This window comes from Athene cunicularia (assembly GCF_003259725.1).
Source record: "Athene cunicularia isolate RWA chromosome 3 unlocalized genomic scaffold, athCun1 chr3_part1, whole genome shotgun sequence".
Classification (NCBI taxonomy): domain Eukaryota; kingdom Metazoa; phylum Chordata; class Aves; order Strigiformes; family Strigidae; genus Athene; species Athene cunicularia.
The window spans coordinates 91191309-91215647 of record NW_020799097.1 but is presented as its reverse complement, the minus strand read 5'-3'; the positions used below and the strand labels follow the sequence as shown (position 1 = coordinate 91215647).

At 55.8% G+C, this 24339-nt stretch overlaps 1 protein-coding gene across 5 annotated transcripts in view; it reads right to left on the bottom strand.

The window, feature by feature from the left end:
• Window positions 1-614: 614 nt before the first annotated feature.
• SLC29A1 (solute carrier family 29 member 1 (Augustine blood group)) overlaps window positions 615-24339 on the bottom strand; it is a 34813-nt gene continuing 11088 nt past the window's right edge. The window contains exons 1-13 of one of the 5 annotated variants that reach the window (XM_026844136.1): window positions 14803-14897; window positions 8517-8599; window positions 7931-8012; window positions 7491-7663; window positions 7124-7263; window positions 6788-6922; window positions 6528-6625; window positions 6069-6159; window positions 5850-5941; window positions 5597-5705; window positions 4066-4151; window positions 2160-2359; window positions 615-1710 (exon numbers count right to left, since the gene is read on the bottom strand). In XM_026844136.1, coding sequence (XP_026699937.1) covers window positions 1599-1710; window positions 2160-2359; window positions 4066-4151; window positions 5597-5705; window positions 5850-5941; window positions 6069-6159; window positions 6528-6625; window positions 6788-6922; window positions 7124-7263; window positions 7491-7663; window positions 7931-8012; window positions 8517-8545 — 1347 coding nt within the window. In that variant the 5' untranslated portion in view covers window positions 8546-8599; window positions 14803-14897 and the 3' untranslated portion in view covers window positions 615-1598. Of the gene's footprint in view, window positions 1711-2159; window positions 2360-4065; window positions 4152-5596; window positions 5706-5849; window positions 5942-6068; window positions 6160-6527; window positions 6626-6787; window positions 6923-7123; window positions 7264-7490; window positions 7664-7930; window positions 8013-8516; window positions 8600-9315; window positions 9341-9388; window positions 9562-12034; window positions 12059-14802; window positions 14898-24339 lie in introns of those variants that run through there. The other 4 variants (XM_026844137.1, XM_026844133.1, XM_026844135.1 and 1 more) reach the window with 4 other exon arrangements.

Here is a 24339-nt window from a genome sequence, read left to right as displayed (position 1 = left end):
GTGGGGTGGAGGCGTGCTTAGAGGTGGCAATCCAGCTGTTCCCAGGCACAAGGAATGCTCCCAGTGTGCTGCAGGTCACTGCACTCCAAAACATGAAGGTACATCCAGGTGGTGGTGGTCTCTTGCTGTACCCCGCAGGCAGCACCCCCATGCCATGCTGGCTGTGTCTCTGTAGCTGATTGCTGCTGGGCCTGTCTGTGCAGGGGTGCATACACTATGTCACACTGCCAGATGCTGGCTACAGGGAACCTTATCACCCTCTAGAACTACCTGAAAGGAAGCTGCAGAGAGCTGGGTTTGAGCCTCTTTAGCCTAGTAGTAAGCGACAGGACAAGAGGTAAGAGCCTCAAGTTGCGCCACGTAAAGTTTAGCCTAGATGTCAGGAAGTATTTCTTTATAGAACGGGTTGTTGGTCGTTGGGAATGGGCTGCCCAGGGAGGTGGTGGAGTCCCCATCCCTGGAGGTGTTTAAGAGTCGGGTCGATTTAGAACTTAAGGATATGCTGTAGTTAGGAACTGTCAGTGCTAGGTGAACGGTTGGACTAGATGATCTCCAGGGTCCTTTCCAACCTAGTTGATATTGTGATTCTGTGAACCCTGGGAACACCCAGGAAATGCTGGTACCTCCTCTTTATCCCTTGTCCCTCCCCTGTGGGGAACAGCCCTCTTCCCTGTGGTGATGGAGACACACACATACCCAAAGGGGTGTTTCAGTCTTTTTATAGAAAACGGCAACTGTACAGACAACATTTACACAGACGAGAAATGGGAAAGCCAAGGGAGAGGTCAGGCCTGCCCCTGCAGCACAGGCGGGCAGGGAAGGCAGCCTGGGTGGGAAGGGAGTTGCTGCCTCTCCTCTTGCAGCCCACGGTGGGACCTCCTGTCACACAACCAGGAGGCTGAGAGAAAACTGAAAAAATCACACAGCCCCCCCAAAAAAGTGGGGAAAAAAGGCAAGGAGTGGGGAAAAAGGGGGTGGAGACCTCCTCCACCCTCAGCCTTGGTGTTGGCTCTTATGTGGGTGGGCCATGGATGTCTATGGGATGGTGCTGTGCAGGGGCATGTGTGCCTAGCAGGGAGCAGGGATGTTGAGGTTCACTAGGGGTTCTCCCCATTTGCAAGTCTCACCAGCTGGAGAAGTGGTGTGGGATGTTTCCAGGCCCCCTGGAAGGGGAGGGGAGGAGGAGAGCAAGTCCCTAGGTGCCTTGGGGACAAGGGCAAGAGAGAGAATAACACTGGATACCAGCCTTCGATTCTGTCAGAGAAGAGGAGGCTGAGAATGGCTTTTGACCTTGAGCTGGGGAAATTAGGCAGCGTGGGAGGCGGATGGACCTCTGTAAGATCCCGGGAGTCTTACACACACACAGCATGGGGAAGGAGAAGGCACGTAGGCCTGAAGGCATCACACAGCCAAGCATGGCAGGAGCCAGGCCAGCCCTGCAGGAGTGGAACTGTCCCTGGGTGTAATGTCTGCCGTGGCAGTGCAATTTGGCAGGGGCAGGCGTGAGGTCTTATCTCCCCACAGCGCTGAGGTGTCCAGGCCTTCGGAGGAGGATGCGGAGCTGTCTCTCGGTGTCCCTGCACCCTCCGGGTCCTCCGCTAAATAAGCATTTGGAACAGAAAGGAGACGGCAGCTCCTAGGGCCAAGCCCAGTGACAGGAAAAAGGCCATGACAGCTCCAGCTGTCTCTGCTTCGTGGGCAAGCACTTTCCTAGGGGAGAAACAGGTGTCAGACCCATCCTCGGGAATGTGTGTCCTGTGCCCTGCTGTGAGTTCAACAGGGAAACAGGAATAGGCCACACAGGAGCTAAAAGCTGTGCTCCTCTGCAGCAGAGGAGCAGCAAGTGCAAATCCACCTTGGCTCCAAGAGCCTGCCTCCACATTATGGGCTTGTAAGGAAAGAAAAAGTGCATCAGGCAGGCTGCCCTGGAGCTCCTGGTGCCAAGGACACCCCTCCCCAACTCCTGCCCCCATGCGCCACAGCCCACCTGGCTGAGCCCCAGCTGGGAGATGGGACACTGACAGTGTGGCAATTCCTCTCTGTGCCTGCATCCCCTTCTCCAGATGCCAGAGCCAGGCAGAACCAGACTCCAGGAGTCGTGCTGGGACTGGCATCTGGGGCTATAACCAACCGTTCCCCTGTCACCAGCTCTTACTCACTTGGGCCCGAAGCACATGCAGAGGCTGGCCAGGTAGCCGTTGGAGATGGAGAAGAAGATCATGAAGATGATGTACCAGGCGTCATGAGAGAATACAACAGGCAGATAGTCACGGGGTTGCACATTGCACAGCATGAAAAGAGGGATAAAGATGACACGGAGGACCACCATCACTGGCAGGAGGCAGCTGTCCTTCCCGGGCTGGGAGAAAAACACAGATCACTGAGCAGCTGAGAAGTGGATGTTTCCCATCCCTCAGCATGCAGCAGGGGCTATACCGAGGCTGGCCCTACTGCACCAGGGCTGCAGAGGAGCCACAGGGATGGCAAAGTTGCTGAGAGACCTTCTCTGCTGCAACAAATCTCAGCATCATGGCCTGCTGCGGTAAGGAGTCCTACTAGGCCTGAAAGTCCTATCCCAGCTGACTTGGAGAGCAGCAGCACTAGAATCAAAATACTGAGCTGGGCTCATGAGTGACTGCTAAGCCCTTGCTGGAAACAACAGGAAGGCAGGCAGGAGAGCCTTGTGCACACTCATGCAATCTCCTCCTGCAGCAAACCACTGTGCAGGACAAGGCTGGCTGAGGTAAATCCCCGCTGCCACCTCAGGGCCTGCAAACTGGGTTTTAACCAGCTCTTCAGCCTCCTATGCCCAGCCAAGCAGGGCAAGATCCAGCAATCTGGGAAAGGGATTATTCTGGGGCTGTTTCAGAGTGCTGGGAAAAACATGGACTGAGTTACAGTCTCCTCGGATCCTGAGTCCCTGGACACATGAGACTGGGACGAAGAAAGAGGCGTAGTCTCTCTGTGTTGTCTCTGCAGCTGGGACCAAGGCAGCCCCTGGTATGAGACATGCCTGGCTCCGTCTGGGGTCCCCTCAGCGACGTGCCAGGGTTACAGATGGCAGGGCTCACTGGTCTGGGGGTCAGAAGAGACCCACAGCTGCCTCAGGAGCTGCTGGGCTAGTGTAGCCACAGGACACTTCATGGGCTCGGGGGGAAGCCGAGGTTAGGCCAGCTACTGTGTCTGAGGGCAAACTGGCAAGAGCATCAGCCTCTCCTGCTTGAGGAGGAGAAAAAGGAGTGAGCGGGGCCCCAACCAGGGAAATGAGGCCCAAACCACATGCAGTCAGACTTTCCACACAGCCTTGTTTTGGAAACGTCTCCTGCTGGGTCATCCCACCACGGAGGCTGTGGCCTGGACACCAGGCAATGCGGCTCGTGGCCAAGGCTGAGGGCAGCCAGCAGTGATGGCCAGGGGAGAAGCAGTTCCAGGCCGTGGGGAAGCCAGGCCTGGACAGACCCCATGGCACGTGGTGCTGAGGAGCTTCTCTAAACAAACAGCCTGAACAATACAGGGGGAAACAGCGCTTGGGGGGTGGGTGAAGGGGCAGGAAGAGATACAGACAGGACAGCCCCCTTCCTCACCCATCCCCATCACAGTCCCAGCAGCTCTGAGCCAGGCAGGGGAGACGAGAGCAAGGGGACACCTCTGTGACCCACATGGCATGGATGTGCCCTGCTCCCAGGACAAGGCTCTTTAAAGCATCTGTGTCCTGTGCTGAGGCCAGAGGTTTTATTTTGGGCTGCCCTGTCTTTCACCCTCTTTCCCTGCCGCCATCCCGTCTCACTGTTTGCATAGCTGGAGTGAAGGTTTGTTTACAAAGAGGCTGAAACGGAGGAGGCAGCTTCATCCAAGCCATGCTGAAAGAGGGGTGGGAAGAGGACAGGACACTGTGGTCCTCGGCTCTGACCTGTAAATCTCTGCATAAGACTTAAATCCAAGGCAGGAGTCAGCTCTGCACCTTCTTCCTGCTCCAAGTCATGGACGGCAGCCCCAGTGAAAGCTGTGGCCAAGGGGCCTTGGGGTGGAGGCTGCCTGGGCATTTGCTCCCTGCCCCACACTTACCCATGTGAAGACGGCAGTGAGACTCCGTCCTGTCCAGTCAAAGATATTGAAGAGCAGGAAGCAGGAGACAGGAATGAAGTAGAGACCTGCAGAAGGGGGAGAAGGTGACTGATGAGCTGAGGGTGCCCCAGGCCCTCCCACCAATTGCATGAAGACTGTCTTTCAGGTGTAGGTTCTCCTGGTTTCCCAGTAAGGGCTGGAATAGTTTCCCAGCCAGGCTGGTATCTGCATCCAAAACATTACGCACAGTGGCTTCCTCTTCCCTTCAGGCATACTGTTTGGGTTTGCGTGACAAAGTTTTGGTAGCCAGGGAGCTACAGACATGGCTTCTGTGAGCAACCGATAGAAGCTTCCCCTGTGTTGACAGAGCCGATGCCAGCCAGCTCCAAGAGGGAACTGCTGCTGCCCAAGGCTGAGCCCATCAGGGATGGTGGTAGCACCTCTGTGATAACATATTTAAGGGTGGGGGGAAAAAAAAACCCTCTGCAGCGGCAACTGCAACCAGAGAGGAGTGGAATAAGTGAGAGCACAGCTCCGCAATCACCAAGGTCAGTGAAGAAGGAGGGTGAGGAGGTGCTCCAGGTGCCAGAGCAGATTCCCCTACAGCCCGTGGTACAGACCCTGGTGAGGCAGATGTGCCCCTGCAGCCCATGGAGGTTAATGGGAGCGGATCTCCACCTGCAGCCTGGGGAAGACTCCTACGCTGGAGCAGGTGGATGCCCAAAGGAGGCTGTGACTCCTGTGGGGCTCCTGGTAGGACCTGTGGACCCATGGAGAGAGAAGCCCACGCTGGAGCAGATTCCTGGCAAGATCTATGGTCCTGTGGACAGAGGACCACACGCTGGAGCAGGTTTGCTGGCAGGACTTGTGGCCCCGTGGGGAACCCACGCTGGAGCAGTCTGTTCCTGAAGGACTGCACCCCGTGGGAGGGACCCACGCTGGAGCAGTTCATGAAGAACTGCAGCCTGTGAGGAAGGACTCATGTTGAACAAGTTCATGGAGGACTGTCTCCCATGGGAGGGAGTTCACACTGGAGCCCAGGAAAAAAGTGAGGAGTCCTCCCCCTGAGGAGGAAGGGCAGAAGAAACAGTGGGTGATGAACTGACCACAACTCCCCAGTGCTGCTGGTAGGGAGGAGGTAGAAAAATCAGGAGTAAAGTTGAGCCCATGAAGAAGGGAGGGGTGGGGGGAAGGTGTTTTAAAACTTCATTTTTATTTCTCCTTATCCTACTCGGATTTGACTGGTAATAAATTAAATTCACTTTCCCCAAGTCAAGACTGTTTTGCCCATGATGGTAATTGGTGAGTGATCTCTCCCTGTCCTTATCTTGACCCATGAGACCCTTTTGTTATATTTTCTTCCTCCTGTTCAGCTGAGGAGGAGGGTGACAGAGTGGCTTTGGTGGGCACCTGTGGTCCAGCCAGGGTCAACCCACCACAGATACCTACTACTTCAAGCCATGCTTTCTTTTCTCCTATTTACCTTGTTCTTAGTTTCCTCCTATCCCACCCTATCCCTGGCCACACTTACCCCATCTGTTTCCCTCTCCGAGGACAGTGGACACCTTAGCTGTGATGGAAGGAAAGACGCCGATGGTGACAGTGAAGACGAAGCAGACAGACACAGCCATGACCCAGAGCTAGGCAGATGAAAGGAAGAGGCTGGTACCAAACACAGGGCACGAGACCAGTGCAGGGCTGGTCTCCTCTCCCCATGCTCTCCTACAGCTGTGCCCATCCTCTGAGACAAGGGACAGGGCAGGGGATGCTGGCAACTCACAGACCTTCTTAAAAATCGCAATGACCGAAGGCTTCTCGTCAGGGTTGTGGATTGGGATGATCTTTGAGTTATTCTGCTCCATCCCATTAGGCTCATCTGCAGGGAGAGACACAAGTGAGCATAGCAGACCCCAGAAAGCTGAGATCTAATTTAGTCCTTCTGTCTCATTCTTCTTCTCAGCTCTTCATCTTTTTCCTTCCTCTTCCTCCTCTCAGTCCCTCACCTTTCTTAATCAGGTCTCTCTTGGTCTCCAGCTCTGCATTGTACACACGATACTCTGTCTTGTCCTTCATGGAATAGTATCGGAAGAAATCCTGCAGAGAGACAGCCACAGAGAACTCAGTTTGTCCGTAAGGAAAGAAAGCTGCCAAGGGCTGTGTGGTAATAGCAGACATAGGCAAATGCAACATGGGCAAAGTATTCCTTCCACTTAATGCCTGATACTGATGCTTTCCTGCTCACCCAGGGGCTCGTTTCCACTGTACCCCAAGGATAGTGGGACAGCTGATGTGGGAAGTATCCCAGAGAGCTCCCTTGGGACAGGGGAGAGCTTGCCCTGACCCAGGAAGCAGAGGCTGGTTGGAGCCCAGGCTGGGGTGCTAGTAGGCCACAGTCCTTGTGCTGTGATGTGCAAACATCCCATGTCCCCACACCCTTCCCCACGAGGATGACAAAGTCTCACCATGCGAGGCAGAAGGATGTAGGAGAACATTGCCAGCACGATCACCACACAGGCTGTGGTGAAGTAACCGATGAAGCTCTCAGGTTGCTGGGCACCAACTGGGAGCACAGGAAGGGAGGAGATGGGGAAAAAGGAAGATGATGAGGCCTGAGAGGAGTGAGGCCCCCGCTGCCATCACCCACCCGACCTTACAGCATGACCCCAGCAGATCCTGTTGATAGCAGGAAAGCCCTGTCACCTGCTGAGCAGGGATTACTCACTGGCAATACTGAAGATCATCGCCAAAGCGGCAAAGGTGCCTGCCAAGCCCTGCCCACTCATGATGGGAGCTGTGTAGCTGGCAGGCAGAAGCCCTGCCAGCCCAAAGAGGCTGCTCTGGAGGATGGCACCAAAGGCTGCGAAGGGGAAAGATGAGCAGAAATGAGAAACCAAAGGATGGACTGCACCTCTGTGGAGAGCCAAGGCCCCCGCCCTGTGAGACAAGGCAGGTACCCCTCATCCTTGGCTCTCCCGCAGTAAGTTTCGTGCTTTTCTCTCAGAGATCAGTCCTAGCCATGGGCCTGTGCCCCTTTCCTTCCCCCTGCTGCCTCACTCACAGTTGATGAAGACGATGCTGATCATAGTAAAGATGAAGAAGGGAAGGGGCTCCATGGCGACCTTCACCATGATCGCAGTGACTAAAAACACCAGCCCAATGGCCACCAGGCTGCCTGAGATGCGGATCTGCTGGGGAATCCTGAAAGAGAAGATCTCAGTGAGGAAAACCTAATGCTCAAAAGCCTGTGAGGCTGGCGCCAAGCTCTCCCATGGGAATCCCAGCCAAACCCCAACACAGAAGAGTGGTGTTTTGCCTTTGACTTGACTGAATGGGCTGTGGCTTGGCTCAGTTCTGGGCCAGGAGGGCAAGCCAGGGCTGGGTGGCCCTATGGGGGCTGTCAGGGGCGAGGATGGGGCAAGGCTCACCGCTGGTGGATGAAGGAGTTGAGGCAGGTGAAGATGAGGAGGGGCACCATGGCGCAGAGAGTCATGAAGTTGTCAAACATGGACTTCAGGTAGGAGGGGGACGAGGCAGCCTCATCGGTCTGGTTCAAGAAGTAGCCCGTCTCCTCTGGGTCCTCAAGGCGCCTGATGAAATACTGCAAGGGAAGGAGCATGGTGGGGCTGAGGTGGTGTAAGGCCTCCCCCCAGCACATTCAGGCCGACCTTGTCCCCCCATCAGCCCCACGCCCACCCCTCCTGCCACCTCAGTGCTACTCGTTCCACCCAGATCACCCATATTTTTGTCTCCTGTGTGCAAACACAGGGGCTCTACACTGTGTCGTGCTGCCACAACTACACCATGGTCCCTAGATGTGGCAGGGGACGATTAGTGTCACGGGAAGCAGTGGGAGGGAAGCCCTCACCTCCCTGGCGGTCATGAAGAAATTCCATGGTAGCAGCGTTCCCAGGCCAAGGATGAAGAAGATCAGCCAGACAGCCTTGTACCTATGGAGGGGACAGAGCAGTTTGGAGTGGGATGCTGAGCAGGGCAGGGAACAAGTATTGCTTCTGACTGTCCCTCACCACGCAATGGGAGGCATCAGGAGGAAGGAAGACAAATTTTATTGACCTGTCCCTGCCCCACAGCCTCTGCTAGCCTGGGCTGTTGGAGGAGATATGGCATCACAGAGGGGCTGTGGGAGGCCCTCCTCGTGGAGGGTATGAAGGTGGGCGCAGGCTGTCTGCTCCTCAGCACGTGGCACCCAGACACACAGCAGCTGTTGCCAGAATTGGGAGGGAGTCACGCACGCTCCCCAGGCATGTCCCAGTGCTGGGGACTGTTTACAGCCAGTTTGCTATGGAAAAACTGATGGAGAGAACATCTTAGGGAAGGGACAGCTCGGAAGCCCAGTGAACATGCAGGAGAGGGGTTCCTCCAGATGCTGGGCCCTCTCTCACCTCCTGGTATCCTGAATGTGGCCCCACACTTACACCAGAGCCCATCATTACCTATCTTGGGGCCCGTCTCTTGCTGTCATCTTGTGTGGCAAGAATCAGCACAGGTCCCAGCAAGTCTCGTGGCTGCTCTCCGTCTGGAAAGCAAACAGAGGATTTTATGGGGGACTGAGTGACGCAGGCCAGGCAGAGCAAGTGCTGGTTTTAACCCTCTGACTGTTCTGTCAGGTAAGTGCTCCACAGTACTGGGAGCCAAACAACCAGCAAATGGCAAAAGCATAGCACAGTAGCTTTGGAAACCTGCGGTTCAGAGTCCTTCAGCCGAGGGGCTGTGACACATGGCCTTATTCTGCTGGCCAGGGGACACCAAGCCTTCCCTCCGAAGGGGAAACTACTTTACTGAGATGCCGAGGCTGCTCAGCACCGGCTGCCCAGCTGCTCTGGGTCAGGCTCTTAAGGGATTTGTGAGCCTGCAGCTCTCTGCCCCCAATCCTGGGGCTGTGAGCGAAACGTATGCACAGCAGTGGGCTGTGTCTGCCCCCCCTCTGCTGCTCTCCCCACCTCCCTCCAACGCCCAGGGCATGGTGGCACAAAAGACACATTTAATTCACCAGCCTTTCCGGCCAGAACCACACAAACCCCCCATTTCCAATTCCTGTTTCCCGGGGGCTCTCGTAGCCTTTTTCTGGGTCACCTTGGAAAGCCAAGGACATCCCTGGCACTGCTGTCCCCTCCGCGTCACCCACTGTTCCTTTTTCCCCAACAGCATCTGCCCAGCCCGTGCCACCACCCTGGTGTCGCCCTCCCCTCAGACAGCCCCACAGATGCAGCTCCAGGAGCCCCGAGAAGGGACCTTCTCTCCCCGGTCCCCTCCTCCTTCCTGGGGCAGAGCGGGATTAGCCGCCCGGGAGAAGCCGCAGGCCTGCCTTGTCCTCTTCCAGTCCAGGCAGCGCAGCATGGGATGTTCCGGCACCTCTCCCAGGGCTTCATCTGCAGCGGGGCTCCTGGTGCTGAGCCGCCGGCCCCCCCGGGGCATGCCCCTCAGCTGCCTGCACTGCTGCCGGCTGCAGCATCCCTGCCTGCAGCCTGCCAGGTAGGGTGTGGGAGGAGGCGGGCAGGAAGCAGCATGCTGGGATCTGTAGTCTCTGCCAGCCCCGGCATGCGTTAAAGGCAGCCGAGCCCGTTCCTTGTCACAGGCACCCGTGTGGGTCTGGGCACAGCTCGCCTCCTTGCCCTGCTGTGATCCTGTAGGTTGGGCAGTCTACAGCTAGGATGGAGCCAAAACACGGCCGACAGGATGTGGAAAGGGATCTGGGAAGTCTGTTGGCTGCTCGGAAAAGCCAGAGCAGGCTGACAGGTAAGTCCGCATGGGGCTGAGTGCGCCGCCAACACAGCAGGTACCACCCCATGATGCCGGAGCCGTCTGCAGTGCTGCTCCCCTGCCTTCCCACACAGCTCAGGGTATGACAGCCCCTGCCTTGCCCTTGTGAGCCTCCCAGACTTCCAGAGAAAACATCCCAAAATCCCCTCCCGGCAGCCTCTTTGGGCGGGAGACACCCTGAGCCCTGACCCAGGATTAGCAGGGGGATCTGCAAAAACCACTGACACCCCCTTGCACACAGAAACCCTGCCAGGGCCACTGCTTGTGTCTGAGCAAACAGATCTCTCCCCCGGACAGGCAACAGAAGCCCAGCTCCCCCAGCAGGTCCCCAGGGAGCCCTCAACACGCCGCCCCTTGCCCGGCCAAGCACCCCACCACAGGTCACATTGGTGTCCCAAGAAAGCAGGGCAGGGACTGACCCCACAGACATACCTGGGGAGGACGGAGACAGGGAAAGACCCGTGTTCAGCGTATTTGAAGGCAGCACAGTACCCCCCCCTTCCGCACCCCCCTGCTCGCGGGAGTGAGTGTCAGGCCCCGGCTCAAGTCACGGGAGCTGGGGCCATGTGGGTCTAGAGGCATCCGCGGAGAAGAGGTGTCGGGTACCACAGCTGGCACATGGCCCAGGTCCTGCTGCCCAGGCGTCCAGGGAAGGGAGGGAGGGAAGGGTGTTGTGGAGGAGGTGGCAGGAGCCAGGGGTGTTGGGGAGAAGCAGGGGGTGTTGGGATGGGGGACTCGGGGTTGCTGGGATGGGGCGCTGAGTGCTGCTCCACCACGCTGCTTTCCCTGCTGCCTCCTGCTTCCGTCTGAGAGCACCCACGTCCCTGCATCAGGAGCCCGACCTCCTCAGCAGGCGCTGCCCAGCCGCAGCCTCCTGCCTGCTCTGTTTGTTTTCTGTCTCACTTCGCTAAGTGCCTCCTAATTTTTTCCACAAAGAGCCAGTGCCTGCCAAGGGGTGCACACGGGTCAGCACTCATTATGGCAGGAAACGCATCCAGCCGCCGGCTCTTACAAACAACCCTACAACAAACAGAAAAGGTCACATGAAAAAACACCAACAACAGGTGGCAGCTTTACTCCCACCCAGCAAGAGCAGACCTACTGTAAGGGACTAAAGGATGGAGGCCGCCCTCCAGCCACAAGGCTGGCACAGCACAGCTCTAAACACCTCCTGGAGAAGTCGCCTGATGTTTAGCCCAGCCACCAGCTTGGTGGCTGCACAGCCTGGGGGACGGGGAAAAGGAGGAACGATGCAGGGCCTTGGCATAAGGTCAACCATTTTGTTCCTGGGCATGGAGCGTCTGTCTTAAACCCTCGGAAGCAATGTGTAAGCAGAAGGAGTAAGATAAAAAGGAGTGGGCTTAACAAACCACAGGCTAGCACCGCTGAGCAAGTACAAACATGAGATGGCACAATTTTAATTGCCTAGTCACACTGCATAAAGCCTTGACAGACACGAAGTGACACCTGGGCCACGCACAGTCCCATTGCTGGCCAAGCCCTGGGAGCCCACGGCAGGTCCAGCTGTCACCAAAACCGGCTAACCTCTGCAGAAAAACTTGCACTGCAGGACAGCCACACCTGCAGCCAGGCTTCAGAGACTTCCCTACCTCTCCCTTCCCACGCATTGCCTTTTCTCCTCCTTCTGCTGCCTTCACCGAAGGCAAGCACAGTGCGTGCTTGGCTTTCCACTCAAGAGCAATTTCACAGTGCCAGGTAGGCATGCTGTGGGTTTATACCCAGAAACACCATCTCATTAAAGAAAAGCCCTTTACGCCACACCAAGCATAGCACCATCCTTGTAGTCCCTAGACAAGGGGCTGCTGGCAGGCCTGACGGCGAGCACCCAGCATCCTCCTGCTGCCACTTGTAGGGGATCAGTTTGCAGGCATAAGGTCAGCACTTCCTCCGAGTGCGGCCAAGATGGGGCAGGACCAGGTGCTTCACCAGGCTTCACCCCATCCCCTACATCCACTCGCCCCCCTGGGTGACACTGGAACCCTCCCAGCAGGAAGGCTGATCTAAGGGCCCATTGAGATTTACCTGCGGGCAGGGAACAAGCCCAGTGTAGGAGTGCGAGTTGCATGAAGCCCTGGTGCCCATGCCTCAGCTGGAGGATGGGAAATGCTCTGAGACTGCCCGTTTCATGAGATTTCACATGAACTCTAGCCATGCCACTCACAGGTCCTACCTTGTGCCGGGCTCCAGGGAACCAGCCTCCTGGGCAGAGTCCTGCTCACCTCCACCTTCAGCCACCAGGTTCAAGGACACATGCTTATATTTCACAAGACGTATGAGTGTGTGCAATTGTGCACCATTACCGCAATGCGGGACAAATGCAAGCCCTCCCAAAATAAGGGCAGGTGCCCTGGGTCAAATTAGAGGCCAGTCTGGCTCAAAAGCTTGTCTCCATCAGAGGGCGAAAGCAGATGCCAGAAAGGGTAAGAATGGCACAGGCATAGACTAACGCCCTGACTGCACCCCCATCCTCCGAGCTGGGAGGGACATAGTGTTCATGTGTTTTATAGCCTGCAGAGGGTTTCACTTCTCTGAAATCCCTGCTTCCCTCTCTAACTTGGGAGCCTCTGAGTGAGGGCAGCATCTCTCCTCACACACAGTGCCTTGACCAGGGCTCCCTCACCCTCGCCATCAAAGGGTGGATGAACATTGGAGTGGCTTCTCCATGCCAGCCATGGCTTTACAGGCCTGGATTGTATCCACCCTTTAGCACGTTTTCCAAACAGAGAAATTCTAGCTCACTTAGTCATCCAGGCACGGCTCCACGCCTTCAGTCGTCCTTGTTGCTTTCCTCCCAACCTTCCTCAGGTCTTCTCGACCCTTCCAGGGACACTAGGGCCAGAGGCATACAGGCACTGTGAGGGGGTGAGATGCCAATCTGAAGTGCAGCACAAGGCTCTCCTGCTTTGTTTCTGCTTTGTCACTCACAAAGATGATTCAATGTGTTTTTATGCACACCGAGCTATCTGAAACAGCCCCAGGCCTTGATACAAGTGGCTAGCTCACTGTGTAATCTTGTTTGCAGATTTGGGGCTTCCCCCCGCCCCCATCTATCACTTGATAATTATCTAAACTGAATTTCATCTGCCTACTGCCCAGTGTTGTAATGGTCTGTACTTTTTCTACCTGGCACTTGTCCTTATGAACCTGAGTAATTCAATCACCTCTGCAAGCCCTGTCATCTCATCGCTCATTCCCTTTTCCAGGTCACTCATGAACACGTTGAAAAAACATGCGACTCAATGCAGAGATCTCTTTCTACTGCAAAAACTGACCACTGACTCCTACACCCTCCTTCCTGTTTTCGTACCAATTACAGAGCCATGTGAGGACCTCCCTCTGACCAGCCAGTTCTCTTAAACACTGGGCTGAAAGCCCTGGTTGAATGTTTTTTGGGAAGCAGCATAGGCACCATGAGCCCAGAGTCTCTATGAAGCGCTGCCTCAGCTCAGGGGCCCCTCAGCAGGAGGCCAGACACCCAGGACATGCAGCAGACTCACTGGTCAGCTTTTCCCTGAAGTCCCCTCCAGCCCTTCTTAGAAACGAACGTCACATCTTTCCCCCCTCCCAGTCCCCGGGGGCTGGGGCAGTTGTGAATGAATGACTAGAGGCCACACGTGACAGCCAGCCAGTTCACCCTCCCTTTCCTTCTGCTGGACATCGCCTTGCCCTAGTGACTTGTTGCTGTTTAGCTTTGCTTTCTAACCTTTCCTCTGTAGATGCTCCAAGGAGTCTCCCAAAAGAAAGTGGAAGAAAATGCTCAGGCTCTTCTGAAGTGAACAAAGACGCAAAAGTTGCATCTGGATTTTCTGCTATGGCTCTCTTCCTCTGATCCTCCATCCCTCCAACAGACTGCAGCAGGCTTCCTACTCCTGGTATGCTTTGTGAGCAGTTTCCATCAGAGAGCTGATGATAGCACTTCCTATTATTCTTGTTCTCCTTTCTGAGCCCTGCCTCTCTGCAAACAGGCTTGCTGCGCTGTCCACTTCCCCCAGCGCGGCTGGTGCCTGCCTCCTGAAGAGGGAGCTTACCGGGGGAGCAGGATGGGGGCATTTCTGCCTCCTCCCTTGCCCTGCTGCCTGCAGACAAACCCCTCTGCATTGCCACGGCTTGGCAGGCAGAAAAAACCTCCAGCAAGACAGCCCGTGCAGCACCCCCACCCCACAGAGGTGAGGATCCCCGAGCAACATTTCTGACCTGATTCACCTTGTTCCCTCCAATCCTCCATGGGCAAAAGGAGAGGCAGCTCTAGACCCTCTCTGCCTTTAGGCTTGTGGCACTTGCAGCCACCACACAAACTCCCTGCAGAGCAGGAGCTACGGAGCTCTCCCTGCTCCCAGCACCCACCACCAGCTGTTATCTTGGCTGCTGGGTGGTGCAGGAGGAACATTCAGTCCTGTGGTCTGTTTTGAACTGTGCACACCAGTCAGCTGCAAAGTCCCTTATCTGGAGAGTTCAGGGAACCCTGAGAGGCTCCCCAAGGGCCCTCGCCCCTGGCAGGTAGTGGCCCGGACAGGCAGCAAATTCCCCAGGGCCTGGCTGGACTGCAGTACTATCCCCGCAGGGCTTCTCACCAGGGAGAGGGGAGTGGGCAGTGGTGGGGCAGACAGCCCTAAAACTACCCCAGGTAACACAGCTGGTACTCTTTCACCCAAAACCAAGTCCCACGCGGCCGTGGGCATCCACCTTCCCACCGGGGCTGCTGAGTGGATTTCCAGCCCTGACATATCACTGACCAAATACCAACAAGGGGACCCCAGCAACAGCAGCCCCATGATGAACACACACACCTCTCGTCCTCAGCACACGGCGTGCCTAAGCCCAGGCACACCCAGTCCCCGGCCAGAGAAAACCCCTCCAGGCACCCATTCAACCCCCCAGAATGGAGACGGGTGGTCCTGCTGCATGAGTGACATTTTAATGTCACAGCAAGAATCTTACCAGAAGGGCAGGTTGGTCCCAGACCCTTGCTCCTGGCCACTTCAGGCCACAGGACTGCAGGGACAGTGCAACCCTGGGAGACACAGGAAAAGCCCGGCAAAGTTTTGAGCAGTCGCCTGCTCCAAGGCCAGTGGTTTGGGGGTGTAGGAGGAGATACAGTGTCCTGGGGGGCAGGAGCTAACGGGGGAGTGTAATTTCTGAGGAGGTGTCGAAAGGGGAGAGATAAGCTGCTCTCAGGAGCCTGTATGCAGAGACAGGATTAGCAGGGGCTCCTCCTGGCTTCCCTGATGGCACCCACTCAGGCCACTCTCCCCAGGGGAAAAGCCCATCCCCTCCAAGCCACAATCCCGACCTGGGGAAGGAGGCATGTTTTTCCAGGGCTAGCTTCAGGCTCCATTTGTTGGAAATTTAGAAAAATAAAGACCCTTTCTCCCAAGGGTGGAGGAAGGGATTTGCTTGGGTCTCTACTCACTGCAGCTGCAGAAACCTCCAAAAACCTGCAGAAACTACCTCCAGGACCTGGATGTGCCTCCAGGCAACTTTCAGCTCTTCCAGGGTCTGCCTGGAGGTGGGGACAGGCGGGGGAATGACCCACTATGGGCAGTCACAGACGCTCACACCACCCGGCCATGGCTTCCTGGGGGACTGCCATGGGTTTGGGGTGGGGGGGTGGGCCTGGGGATGCTTTGCCCCAGACCTTCATCCTCACCTGGCATCCTCTGCAGCTGGAAGCCCCCCTCAGCCCACGCCTGCAGGGCTGGTCCAAGCCCCCCAGGGGTGCTGGCATAGGTGCTGCCTGGCTCTGCCCAGGGGCTGCGGGGAGGCGGGGTGCTGTGGGAAGGGGTGCTCCCATGTTGTTGGCCTGGGGGCCGCAGCAGGAAGAGGCACAATGGGAGGAAGCCACGTTTCCGCTTCCGAATAGAGAAAACCTTACAGGACCCTTGGGGAGAACAACCAGGCACCATTAATGTAAAAATCAGCTGGCAGTACAAGGAACAGCCAGAGGCAGCCCCAAGCTGGGAGCGGGTTCTCCTTGCATGGAGGAGCCTGGGCTTGATGGCACAGGCCACCTCGTACCCCGACAGCCATGCACCGAGGACAGAGGCAATCCCAACCATGCCACAGCTCCTGCCTGCCTACAGCTCGGCTCTCCCGCAGGCAGGTGACACTCCTTATTTTCACCCGTCAGGTGGGAAGAGGCATGCTTCCTGGTGGGCTGGGGAAGTGCTTAGGTAAGGCCCCCTGGGGCACAGCTGCCAGATGTTTCTCTTTTGCTTTAGCAGCTTCTCACCCCAACCCCCTCCCCCAGTCACGCTTGGGCTTGCTCAAGGGTAATTTCTGTCTGTATAGATGGTATCTTGGTCAGCCACACCTTGGGCAGCAGCAACAGTTGGAGGGATGGGCTGAGCCTACAGGACCATGTCCCCATTTCCCCCTCATGTCTGCAGCTGAAAGGAGAGAAGGTGAGACCTGTAAAGAGGAAGCACACAGCAAGATAGGAGGAGAACAGAACAGTTCATGGCCAGACAAGTCTGAAGATAAGGACTTAATGAACACATGGGAAGAAACCCAGGGGACAGTCTCATGGCTGGGGAATGAAAGATGGACGAGCCTCTCCATATCCTGCCTTCTTCTGGGCTTGGTAGGGCCATATCTATGAGCGGCACGTAGCTACCCTGAGGTAATCACTCAGGGAGTGGTACCAGAGGGATAGAGCAGGACTGCAGGAGGCCACCTGCCACTGGTGGTCCCCAAGGTGCTGGGATGGAGAGTGGAGAGGATTCCTCCTTCATTGCTTCATGTTCCTGGTCCCAGGACTGAGGTCAGAGCTGGCAGACCCAGGAAGGAGTCATGCCAGTAGCAACACAAGGGGGCTGAGCACAGAGCGACCTGTGGTGAGGGGCTGGGGAAGAAGGATGGGAATAACTTATGTTGCAGCCGGGAAGTCCTCAAAACAGCCCTTCAGTGAGGGGCAAGGTGGGGGGGCTGTGAAATTATTGGAAAATTCGAAAGCCCCTCTAAATCCCTCCCCAAGTTACATATGAAGTGCCGGCAGAGGATGGTTAGAGAGCTCAGCTCAAACACACTTCCCCACCTCAGATGCCACTCTGCACTTTATGGGGGCTCCTCTCCCCCAGGAGAGCCTAAGCCCAGGGCTCGCTCACTCATCCCCAAAACAGGGCTGCTTTTGGAAGGGCAGGAAAAACTGCCAGTCAACCAGCAGCAAGAGCACCTGCCCACAGCAGCCCCTGCTTGCTGCCACCCAGCCACCTCCTGCCCCCTGGGGCTCATCTGCCTCCCAGGGAAGAGGCTCTGTCCTTCCAGCTCTGGTTCCTCCCATATGGAGCCCGTGCCAGATGCAAACGGGCAGAGCTGGCAGCAGGCAGGACCCTCAAAAAGCAAGAGCTGCCTGCACCCAGCAAGAGCTGCTGAACCACATGCACCTGGGCCATGCTGCCCCCAAGCCTGCGCCTGATCCCCCCCAAGCTCGAGCCTGAGCCCCCCGAACAGGTGGGAGAGCATCCCCAGGGCTGGACAGAGCGAGCTTTTCCCTTGCACCCAGAGGACTTGGTAGAGGGGCTGCAGCAGGCTGCCAGCCTTGCTAAGTGGGCTGGCACAGGGGCAAAAGCTTATTTTGCCCCCACTCAGCAATTTTTCAGAGGCTGAGCTGGGCTGCACAGCTGCTTCCAATTTAGTGGGGGGGCGGAGGAGTGAAACCAGAGCCAGAACAACACGATCTTGCCCTGGCGTCATCATCTCCCCAGCTCCCAAAATTTGGAGGGGCGATTCCTCCCTGCTGACCAGCAGCCTCCTGGGAGAAGCTGGGACGGATGTGCAGGAGCCAGCCAACACCAGGCCTGTGGTGGGTCAAGGTTGGCACTATCCTCCACATGTCAGCTGTGCCCAGCAGCCAAGACAGAAATACAAGGGCTATTTTGGGTCCCCACAGACCAAAGCAGCCTTTTGCTTGAAGGCCAGCTCAGGAACAGGCACCCTGGCTGACTCCTGCTTTCAGCATGAAATGTCTGCAGCCCTCCTGGGAAAGGGGATGGCAAGCAGGGAAGCAGGTCTTGGTGCTCACTGGGGTCCTGTGCGGTCCCTCTGCCAGCTCCCTGTCCTGCCAAGATCCCACTTGCTGCCTGGACAGCCACAGCATCTTGCAAACCCCAAACTGGCTTCAGCAGCTAAGTGCAGCCATTTCACAATGGATTGGGGTACAGTGGCTCTGGTCCAGGAGGTGGGGCACATCTGTCACCCCCACAGCCCCTTTGTCCAAGCCAAAGGGGACCCCATGATCCCTAGAAACAAAAGGAGAAGGGATGGATGCCCTGGCTGGGTCTGCTCCCCCCACATGCCCAAAGCCAGTCACTTCCAAAGTTGCAGCCATCTCTGAGCAGTGGGGCAAAGCTGTTCCCACAAGTCCTAGGAGTTGGGGGGACTCCAGGAGCCACACACGCCTGCACATTTCCCAGCTGATTTTAAATTAGGCTGAGGGGAAGATGCTGCCTGCTGAGAGCCATGTCCCCATTTTGTGGCAGCTCCAGAAGAGCCATGTGGGCAGCACACAGTCTGTGGACCGAGGAATGGAAAGCCAAGGTGGCAGCACGCCATCAGTGGTGTGGAGCAAGCAAAGGACTTGGAGTAAACACCCAGGGCGGAAATGCCACTCTGGCACCCTCTTCCCTCCTCCCTGAACAACTCGGCTTCCTCAAACGCCCTGGCAGGACTCAGGTCTCACATGTGGAGCCAGAGCAAGGCTCAAGGCAGACACCTCCTTCGGAGGGAGTAAGTCAGAGCCCAAACCTCCTGCTCTCAGCACTGGCCTCAGCTAACCCACAGCAAACAGGAAAACCTTTATGCAAGTAGGATCAGGCAGGGACAGCCAAGAGGAGGTGGGGAGCTCACCCCCGCGTCTGCCCAAATCCCAGCAAAACAGTCTCCCACACGACTGACAATAATAAGCCTGGCCACAAGTTGGCAAAGGGCAAGTCACATCTCCTCCAAATCCCAACCTGCAGATGCTGCTGCATCTGTGCAACCAACCAGCTGACACTTGGTGTGCCACAGCCATAAGCATCCTTGGGGATGCCTCAGGTGGGCATAGAGATCCCCACCTGAAAGCCCCTGAGTACTCTGCTTCCATTGAAACGGTGCTTTGGAAAGGTTGGGGTCAGCTTGTGGACTCTGCCAGCATCCCATATCCCCCCCCCATTAATTTGGGGAGCAGAGGAGACGAGGGCAGCTCTGAGACTCACCACTGCAAGACCTAAGGGTACCACAGCCTCCATCAAGAGTGGGCTGGCCAACTGGCAAAGTGTCCTGGTAGAGCTTGCCTGAGTGTGTGAACACACTGGGATGCCGATGCACTCCTATGGCAATGCAGGGCAACAGGTAGCCCAGGGGCTGACCCCTGCTGAAGCAATCCCTTTCTGGCACACAGCATCCCCCTCGCAGCCACCCCCTTGCAGACACGGGAGAAAAGAGGGACAGCTGGTGGCAGACGAATTGTGCTTGTTTATCAACAGTCAGGAAATTTACTGCTGTTTGGTTTTGTTTCTGGTCAAAGGCTCCTCTTTTGGAGCAAGCTCAGCCCAGTAAGGGGGAGTGCAGGGCCCTGTGGCAGCTCCCTCGACCCCACCATGAGGCACAGATCCTGCTCCTCATCGCCTAGGCACCCCAGTCCTGCTGCCTCCGGGGTAACAGCTCCATCCAGGAACGTGACAGCAGATCAATTCCCTGATGTGGTTCACCATGCAGTCACACCAGCCTTGTACTGCCACAAGGAGAGGATGTGAAGACAGGAAGGAGAAGCTGCAGGGGAGGGTGGATTGCTTCTTAATAGCTTGGTTGTGTTGCCATTTGTTTGCCTCCTCCCATGGTTAATGGATAACACTCTGGCTCTCATTATGATAGCACAGAGACCTACCCAACCCCACTGGCCTCAGCCACAGCCCAACACCTACAAACCCTGATGGGCTGAAAGCACCATCCTCACTGTGTGCGTCCTGCGGCAGTGCACTCCCTGAGGAGGCAGAGATCCTATCTGAAGCAAATAACATCAGGGAGCTCATCCACAGCACTAAGGGAGGATTTCCCAGGCAAAAAAAATTGAATTGCCTCCAACTTGGTCCTGATGCCAGTAAAAGACAAGGCCTGCTGAAGGCAGGGCAGGCAGCTCCTTCAACCCTGAGCCCCTAGCAAGGACCAAGAAGGGAGATGTGCCACCTGTCCCTCCTGCCTCCCTGAGCTGTTCTCCAGGGGTACTCCCCAAGCCTAAAAGGAGGAATCTCCTCTCACAATGGTTTCCCACAAGCAAACTCAAACAGGGCTGTCCACCCCAAAGCTCTCTGTCTCTGAGCTCCTCCAGGTGAGCCAGCCCTCAGCCTCAGGTGTAAATCGGCTCCCTGTCCCTGCATGGCATCGGTGGGTGCCTGTGCCAGGCGTGATGAACCAGGTAGGGGTGAGGACCACAATCTGGAGCCGTAGCATGGGCAGCATCAGGAGAAGCCAAGTGGAGTGGCCCAGGCAGGACACGCCTCTCCCCTGCAGCCTTGCAGGAGGTGGGGGCCATTTCCGCAGCAGTCCGGGGGAGCTGGTATGTGTTCAGGTTGTTGATGGCTTGCCCTCACCACGGCAAGACTGATGACCCCGTCCTGCTGCTATGACTCAGCCTTGGTATGTGGCTGGAGCAGGCTGTTTGCTGGCCAATTGCATGCCCCTCCAATGCCATTGCTGCTCCCAACCCAGCCATATCCCTCCCAGCTTTGCTCCTCTTCACCTCCAGCCCCTGCTTGCCTCCTCCCTCTGCAGCTTCCTGGACCACTCATTCCATGAATTTCCAGCTGGAAATTTCACAGCAAGGTGCTTTCCCACCAGACAAGTCCTAAAGGAAATGAAGTAAAGCAGATCCCACTGGCAGTGGTGTGGTGGGAAGAAGGCAAGAAGGCTCTGAGGAAATCTGTCTGATTTCCTGCTGAGTGCTTCTGCATGAGCCAGCAAGCAGGTAATAGGTTTCCTGCTCCCCTTTGGCTTCAGAAAAAAACAGTTTCCAGGAGATGAAGTCTGACTGCGCTCACCCATGGCTTAACTAAGAGGCTGACAGAGAGCCTCAAACACGGCACCCCGAAGCCAGGCTCACTGATCTGTGCTATGGATGGTGCATGACAGCCACACATACCCAGTGCTTTGAGACTCCTCTTTCTCAGGGATCGGTCCAAGCTGGATCAGGACCAAAATGTCACAACAGTGATGTTCTTCACACCACCGGCATCAACAGTAAAGTTACAAAGGGCTAGTGCTACCCCTACGCAACAGTTTCCCTTGTCCCATGGGAGAAACAGCCCTTGTACACATTGCTCATGCAGCACCACAGCTCCTCTCCCACATGGGGACCCCAGAGCCCCAGTACAGCCAATCCCCTCACCAGGTCTGCAGGGTCTGGAGTGGAAGATGGGGTGCAGTGCTGCACTGCAACCTCAGCTAGGGGCAGTGGGGTCCCTCCAGACCACACATCCTAATGTAACCAAACTCATTCAGGGTCTGCCCCGACTCCGCACACTTGTTTCCCCATTACACATCTGGCACACTGTTAACCTAGCAAGCACTTATTCTTTATCGCACTGCTTAATCAAATCATCATAGCTGTGTGGCTCTTAATACCCTGACCACTGCCCATCTGCAAATGCCTGTAGCTCACGTTGCATAGTGCTTTGCATCTGAGCTAGCTGACAGCTGAGTAGGAATTAGTATGGTGATGTGACTCTGAGGGCTCATGGTCCTGCAGCTCCAGCAGCACCTGTGCTGGGCTGGCAGGTGTCCCAGGGCAGAGCTAGGTGCTGGGGAGGCTCAGGAAGGTGCAGGGAGGTGAGTAGAGTTTGCACTGTGGGGTCAGTGCCGAGCTGGCAAGGACCACAAACAAACACCACTCTGATGATAAGGGCGGGTGTTGCAGCTTCCTTAACACTTGCCAAGGACCTGTATGTTACGCTGGACGAAAACAACGGAGATCTACATCTGACCTAGAGAAAACACCAGAGGCTGCTTGTTGGCTTCCCAAAGCCCATACCCAGTGCCTTCCCATCTGGACAGGGCAGGCAGGTGCTCCTGGGCTCCCTCTGGCCCAACAGGCCAGTCCCCAGCTCTGCCTCTGCCAGCAGAGCTGGAAGTGGAGCCAGGCAGAGCGAGGAAGGTGCAGCGTGGGAGGGGTGAACAGTTGCCTTGTCCTCTGTGACCTGGCTTCCCCCCCACTGACCACAACAAGGAAGGAGACAGGTCATGCCAGAGCAAGAACAAAGCCCATGGCTCATCTTCAAAGAAGAAAAGGCTCATTAATACCTCCCAACCCAAGATAATGAGAGCAGGGATGCCATGATAGGGAAATGATGCCAGCAGTTAATTACGCAGCTTGGGGAGGAAGAGAGAAGAGGGACAACTGTAGGATGGAGGTGCCGCACTGCCCTGTGAGCTGGCGCTACATTTGCTGGTTCAGGGTGGAGTGAATTTCTTCAGCCTCTTCTCTCCAGTGTACCTGACACAGCGCAGGCCCCCGCCTCTTACCTGCACTAGATGAGAGGGAACGGCCCCTATGCAAACCATCTTCCTGGGGCCTATGTTACAGCCCTCAGTGCCGTATGGAAAGTGCCTTTGCTCTGTGAAGACCTTCCTGGTGACCCCAGAGCAAAAGGCAACGGCGGGAGTAGGAGTGCTCCAGCGGGCACATGTGTGGTATCCACACTGCACTAACACCGTATCAATGGCCCATAAGCTGCACTCAGACAATCACTGAACCCGAGAGAAAAGCATCCCTGCCTAGTCATGTCCTGAGATAGCGTCAAGGGAGCCCGAGGCTGTCCAGCAGCTCACAGGGACTGGCGAGCGGAAACGATGCAGGGATGCAGTGCAGGAGGGGAGTGGGATTTCCCGTGTCGGCATTCACAGAAGTCCCTCAATTGTGTCAGCTCGCAACAGGCAACTGAGGGGCCATCGGGCTGCTTCCTGCTTCAGAAGAGCCGGGAAGCGCATCCAGCTGTGGCCAACAGCTGCATGAATTCCTCCTGCAGCCCCTAGCCCTGGGGAATCTACTGGGCTCAAAGATACAGGCTCACTTGTCTGCGATCCCACAGCCCTAGGGCTTGGCCACTGCTGCCTTCCCACACAGCCCGCAGCTCCACAGCCCGTTCCCGAGAGGCAGATGGGAGCGCTGGTGAGTACAGACAGGGACTGTGTCGGTCTGGCAGTATTAGCACCTAGCAGGGGTGTGAGGCTCAGATTTAACTAGAGGCTCAGATTTAACGACAGGAGTGCAGAGGACAAAAGGGCTCCACACAGAGCTCTCGGCACTCCTGCCTGGACCAGGCTCTCCGTTAACACGGCTGGTTTGCCCAGGAACGGAAAAAAAACTCACTGAAACCTTCCACCCCATCCCACAGCCAACTGGGATCATCTTCTGGAGCAAGACCTGGAGCAACTCAGGACCAGCGGCGTTGCTGCCAGCCAAGGGGGCTCTGCCCCGTCGCTTGCACAGCAGCACATGGCGCCCAGCCCACGCGACACGCCGGCAGCCGCTGTCATCCACAGGCACGAGTGCTCAACAGCGATGTGCATCCCCGCAGCCGGAGGACGGCCGCACAAAACCCCTCGGTGAGGTCCTGCATCCCAGGCATCACAGCATCGCCACGCTTCGCGTCCCCAAAACCACACGCCCGGCTGCTCTGCTTCGTATCCCCCAAACCACACGTTTTGTCCTTGGACACCCCCCTCGGCAGTTAAGTACGAAAGGGGACTTGGGAGTTGCCGTGCGAGGAAGAAAACCCCCTCCATCCCAAAAGGCGGCAGCATCTATGCATCACACACACACACACACACACAACCCCCCCCTTCACAAAAAACACTTCCTAATTAATTTGCTAGTTAATAACTTCCAAAATCTGCCATAATCTATTCTGGAACTTGGTTGCAAGTTCCAGACCTAAACAAGATCTTTCTAACACATATGATTAGAAATTGGGGAAGTCTTGGTTTGGATAAAACAGAATAACTTATATTAGATTTAAAAGTTACTCACTGTTTTAGAGTAATAGTTGGCTGAAAGTACCTGAAAAAAGTGAACATTTCATTGATACTTTGAAGGATGATTTGTATAATATCTACTATCAGATGTGGAATACCCAGTGAAATAACCATGAGAAATAACACATTGCTGCTCTGAAAACAAGATACTCAATTATTTTTGAAGATAATAAGAAAATTAGAAGTAACTAAAGGGGCTAATTTGGTGTTTTTTAAAGTTAGGATTGTGGATATTGTTTCTACTATAAAATATGCCTGCTAATCAGTCAAATGAATGGACTATGTCAATCTTAGCAAAATAAGACTCCCTAACTATTGTAATTCTGTACCAATTAAGAACTGTTCATTATATCCAAATCACAACTTTATGAATAAATTTTTGGATTTCAACATGAAAAGGTAATTTCAAAGACATTAATCATTTATGGAAAGTTTATTTCACCACTAAAGCAAAACATATGTCTATAG